Source organism: Lactuca serriola, chromosome 6 (assembly GCF_051521515.1).
Source record: "Lactuca serriola cultivar US96UC23 chromosome 6, Lser_US96UC23_V15, whole genome shotgun sequence".
Classification (NCBI taxonomy): domain Eukaryota; kingdom Viridiplantae; phylum Streptophyta; class Magnoliopsida; order Asterales; family Asteraceae; genus Lactuca; species Lactuca serriola.
Genome location: NC_136413.1, coordinates 187,144,332 through 187,150,108, shown reverse-complemented (window position 1 = coordinate 187,150,108; position 5,777 = coordinate 187,144,332). Strand labels below are relative to the sequence as shown.

General features: G+C 34.1%; 1 protein-coding gene across 1 annotated transcript; it reads right to left on the bottom strand.

The window, feature by feature from the left end:
* Positions 1–4,017: 4,017 nt before the first annotated feature.
* LOC145060489 (uncharacterized) lies at positions 4,018–4,665 on the bottom strand. The gene is made up of 3 exons (XM_079008142.1): positions 4,453–4,665; positions 4,299–4,370; positions 4,018–4,207 (listed from the first exon to the last, which is right to left on the bottom strand). The coding sequence occupies exons 1-3, from the start codon at positions 4,663–4,665 to the stop codon at positions 4,100–4,102; spliced, it is 393 nt and encodes a 130-aa protein (XP_078864268.1). The 3' UTR covers positions 4,018–4,099.
* Between the last annotated feature and the right edge of the window lie 1,112 nt (positions 4,666–5,777).

The following is a 5,777-nucleotide window of genomic DNA, read 5'->3' as shown; positions in this document are numbered from 1 at the left end:
TAATACGTAACACAACACTAAAATAAAAACGGGGTACATAAAAAACTAATACATAATACTACATAAAACATAAAGGTGCTACATGAATAACTACTGCATTGAGGGAGGTAATAGGACCACCGTTTCATTTGGTATTTCCCAATGCATATGTGATGGTATAGCATTCACCAACTCAGATCCATATGCAAGTCGATACACATAATTAGTGAACTTGTAATCAACCATTCTCTGAATGGACTCAAATGTACGGGTTCTTAGACATGCTATAGCGTGGCCACATGGTATACCGCTTTTTTGCCATTTACCACAACTACATACCCTTCGTTCAAGTTGTACGTTGCCGGTGGCAAAAGTGTCATCGACTTCAAATGTATCCCCATACAAACGTCTTGCATTACAATTATAAGACTTGTTGAGACTTTTTTGAACCTTACTCTCAACGTAAGGGGTCAACCCACCAGACAACCTCCCTGTAAAATTTGATATTTTAATAAAAATAGTAGCACAATAAAAAAAACTAAATATAACAATCTCCCTTACCAGCCAGTTCGGCCCGTTCAGCATACTTTGATTGTATCGACGTGGTGGTTAACTCAATTATCGTTGTTATAGGAAACTCACGTGAGGATATAATTTGCAAAATTTCAGGGACGTCAATCGATTTAACATTGTAACGTATTTTTGGGAAAAATGCTCTTGTCCATTTTGAAATCTGTATATCGTCAAGCCAGTAAATTGGACTCATAAGCAAGGTGCAGAAAGGTGGTTTCCTACATGTACTTTGCAACCTTTCCAAACACAAGTAAAAATCATCAACGCTATATGCATTGCATGACTTCCAAAACAACGATTCGACTTCCGTATTGTTATGTCCGACAGACTCACGTATCTTTCGAGCTATATCTTTAGGACAATATCCATGATAGGAATCCGGGTAGGCACTCTCAACACCAAAGTCTATGTTATCACACAGGTTGCTTATGAAACCAACCTCTATGTCCTCACCTAAACAATCTCTTAACCTCATCATGAACCATCTCCATGATTCTTCACACTGTAAGGTTCCCAAACCAATTGCTAAGAGTAGTGGTTCATGATTTCCATCTAAAGCCACTGCGAAGTACATTGTTGTCAGAAAGCTCCCAAGAAGGGGTAAATAACCCACATATGTCAGCGGTATCATGCACCTAAGGAAGGTACGAATCTACATAAAAACGAACACTTATTAGTGATAAGTAAAAACTAATCGAGATACATTACCATGAAATATTATATAACTCAATAAAAGAAGTATGTTATACCACGCAACCTAAAGCCACAAAACAGAATTGAAAGCGGTTGGTATCGGTTTTCTTAATGGCTGTGAAGGTATTAGGATTTGTTCTTTGAAGGTTATGCAAGAAAATTGGTAGTTGAGAAAAGGTTCTTTCGCTGTAACTACTCATTTTCAATACCGATGATAGTGCTCTACAATCATCACACAAATGCAATATGAAACAAATGCAATTATAAATAGAAAATATTGTATCTCTACTGATCAAAATTCATAGTTTAACCTTTTAAATTCATAGTTCAACTTTTTGAATTCATAGTCAAACCAGTTCATTTCATAGTCAAATTTCGCTGACCGACATGACAATACTACAGAATGTACTTGTCTGCATTTCGTAGTTCAACTTTTTGAATTCATAGTCAAACCAGTTCATTTCATAGTTAAATTTCACTGACCGACATGACAATACTATAGAATGTACTTGTCTGCATTTCATAGTTCAACTTTTTGAATTCATAGTCAAACCAGTTCATTTCATAGTCAAATTTCACTGACCGACATGACAATACTACAGAATGTACTTGTCTGCATTTCATAGTTCAACTTTTTGAATTCATAGTCAAACCAGTTCATTTCATAGTCAAGTTTCACTGACCGACATGACAATACTACAGAATATACTTGTCTGCATTTCATAGCTCAACTTTTTGAATTCATAGTCAAACCAGTTCATTTCATAGTCAAAAAGAATTGTCTGTAATATGATTTCTTCTATAAATGGGTGTCACTCATTATGAAAAATTTAACTGAGAAAGTAACTCCGATTTAAAAGAAAAAGAAGGCTAATGGCATACTGCAATTGCGGAGGAGAACGTATCGTTAGGATTTCGGGTACAGCTAAAAACCCAGGAAGATTGTTTTACGCTTGCCCATATTTGGTATCATGTTCTTAACGTCATTCAAATTTAAACCCTCGTGTTTACATCACAAAAATTTATTTTCTTACTGTGAATATTAAATTTAACAGGGACCAAAATGCGGGTTTATCAGTTGGGTTGATGAAGAGAAGGACCAATCTTCTATGGTAATAGCTAAAGTAGCTAACTCTAATAAGCTTTTTCAATCAGAAAATAAGAAGTTAAAGATATCATTGGTTTGTAGTTGGGTGTTGTTCTTGGCAGTTCTTGTTTACAAGTTGTAAGCTTTTCAATATTGTTTTTATGGTTTTGAAGTTGTTAGGTCAATAAATTGTTGTATTTGTAACGTTAAAACAAATGTTGTAGTCGTTCTTATGTTGTATGTATTGATAAGTAATTAGTAGGTCATTAATTTGTTGTAATTGTCGTAACGTTATATTTTTTGCCATCCGTTGAGTAAATTGTAAAAATAAACTAATAATGAAATCCAACATTAATTTATATATATACATTTATATAATCCAACTACATAGGACCAAGACTAGACCTCCAAATAATTTTTGTCATCCGTAGACGGAACTCTAAAGCTGCGTTCTTTGGGGCAAGAAGAACACGTATTGGTTGACCTGAAACCAATTGCTCCATAAATATACAAACAAAAACACCGCAATCTCCCAAATGACTACTTTGCTGGGGAACATTTTCTTCATAAATGAATTGCATATTCAATGGAATCCTTGGGATGTTCCTTCGGGCCCAATACTTAATCTTGTCTAAATAATTTGCCACCCGACGTTCAAATTTGGAAAAGATTCCTTCAGATTTGAATTTTTCATAAGCCCCTCTACCAAGACTGTCATAAATATGCACTTCCATTGACGCTAATCGTAGTTCCCCAAATAGCCAATGATTAGGGGATGAATGAATCGGCAATAAGACCTGTATAAGGATCAGAAAATAAAATTATGTTTATTTACATCACAATACAAAAACATAACAAAAAAACAATATTATTTTCAATATAAACTATTAAGTTTACCGTATCAACGTCCCACCAAGCAACCATGAAGTTGGGGTACGTAGCAATACCAGCCATAAATGCCCTCCAGTCCTGTCCTTCTTCCAAAGCGTGAGAAACCAAAAAATTTGGAGGCATTATTGTATGTCGGTCACTCTCAAACCGTCTCTCCATCAATAGTCGGTACCAAATGGTTATATGCTGCACACATGATAGTTTTGTTATTGACTAAAAAACAATTAACTTTTAAAATAATTAATTAACAATTAATTTATCGCTGACTCCAACCATCCGTTGTGTGTATGCCCAAACAATGAGCTCCAAAAATCTCTATCTAACACGAAATTAAACAAACGATGCTGGACATCATATGAATGCAATACATAATTTTGGATGACAACCTCACCGCCTGCTACGTAAGGTTGCAGGTGCAACATGGAGAAGTCATGAGCAACACCAAAAACTGGAGGAGGAACGAGGCTTGTTGATTTGATATCAACCTTCTTTTTTGTTCTTCTTTTTTGCTTCGGTGTCGTGTGCAACTAAAAACAATATTCAAATGTTTAAATCTATATCTTTCAGATAATTCACATAAACATAAAATCATCAGTTTATAAATAAAACGAATACCTCAGTGTAAGGAGGGCACAAATATTGTGATGGTTTTCGACTCCTCGGTTTATCGGGTGTAACTTCTTTGTCATCATCATCATGAAAATAATCTATAATTCCCGTTATTATTAGTTCGTCTTCGTTCGGCACATCATCATCAAATTTGTTTCCCGTAGTGTCATTCCTCTCCTCCCACTCCTACATTAAAAATAATACTTTATACTTAATAACGAAATACACATAATTTAATAAGCAATAATATCTAAATAAACAAAATATTTATATTAATGTAACTATAAGAACCTCTTTAACTTCACTATAATCATTTACATCAAACACATCATCATCAAATTTGTTCCCCGCATACTCATTCCTCTCCTCCAACACCTACATTAAAAATATAACTTTTTACTTAATAACGAAAGACACTTTATTAAAAAGTAATTATTAAAATCGTAAAGGTAACATCTATAACAACCTTGTCGTCTTGAATATCACCAAAAACATTTTCAGTTGTATTGTTTTTATTCATCACTTCATCTTGCACAACCTATATTTTCAAATATAAAATATGAACACAGGTATTCATATATGTTAATAAAATTTAATAAATAATGTAGCGTGTAACTAACCTGTTCATCATAATTTCTTTGTGACACTGTCGGTTCATCAAAAATAATGTCGTTCCAAAATTGTTCATTATTCACTTCTTCAACAAAAACCTCTGTAGGTTGTCGGTTCATAAACACATGCTGCTCCAGTGCATGTAACCGTTTCAACACCTCGTCTAGCTTGTGTTTCCCACTGCCCCAACCTTTACCATGAGAGCGACCACTGGACGACATACTAGACGAAGATTCGTCTTGTCTCCTAAAATGGTCCCGTACTGGGGATGGAACTGCTTTCCCTCCACCATATACATACTCTTGAAATGACATATAATAAAAAGATGTCATCTCACTATCACCCGGTAACATGTTTTGTCTTGGTGGTAGCCCCTCCTAAAAAATTAAATATATTAAAAATGCATATAAAAGTATAATAATCAAGTTTATTAATAATAAACGAAATATTTTTAAACCTGCATCTTTGACCAAATCTTGTTCACGTCAACTCATTTCAATTTTTTTGTTCCACTCCATCGTTTCATCCTAGGCAAGTCTTTATTTTTTCTCGATGCAAATCCACATGCACGAACAGCCGGAATCATCTCATATATCCATATCTACAATTTTTTACAATTACAGTAATAAAAGTTAAAATTAAAATAAAAAACATAACAATAAAACAATTTAAATATAAGAAAATTTTTATACCCTTATTGGAGCTGTAAATCCTGAGATGGGGTACTTTAAAGTTTGACCACGCTCAGAAAGTGATAAATAGTTATGTATTTTGTTTCATGTATCCTCAAGGTCAACATAAGTAAAATCCCAAAGATAGCTACCCCAAGCGAAGCTAACAAAACAAAAAAACAAAATTGATTATTATATAAATTATAACTTTAATAAAATAGAACTTTTAACGTAAACAAAATATACCTGTTCCAGAGATCCAAATTCTCAGCCAAAAAAAACCAATCTTGTGGCACCCGATCGTTAACTTCTTTACCCAAAAAGCCTTCACACAAAATGTATATCAAACATACTCTAACTGCATCAACGTCGTCAAGTGCTAGGAATGTTCAATTTAAAATTAAACATTTCAGGTTGCCGATTTTCACCGAACTATTAGTATGGTCCGGAAATAGCCGTTCACGCAATAAACATCTTTTTTTACTGTTTATTAATTTTTCCGACCCTTTTCTCCCAATGTTTTTTGGATACTCCCCAAAATTGAAGCTGGTAATCAAACAAAACTCTTCCAGCCCATAAACCATTTTCGTATTGCCTACTCGAAAATATAAACGTTTTATTCCATCTGGAGATAAAACAGGGTTCGGCCGGATCTGATGAAG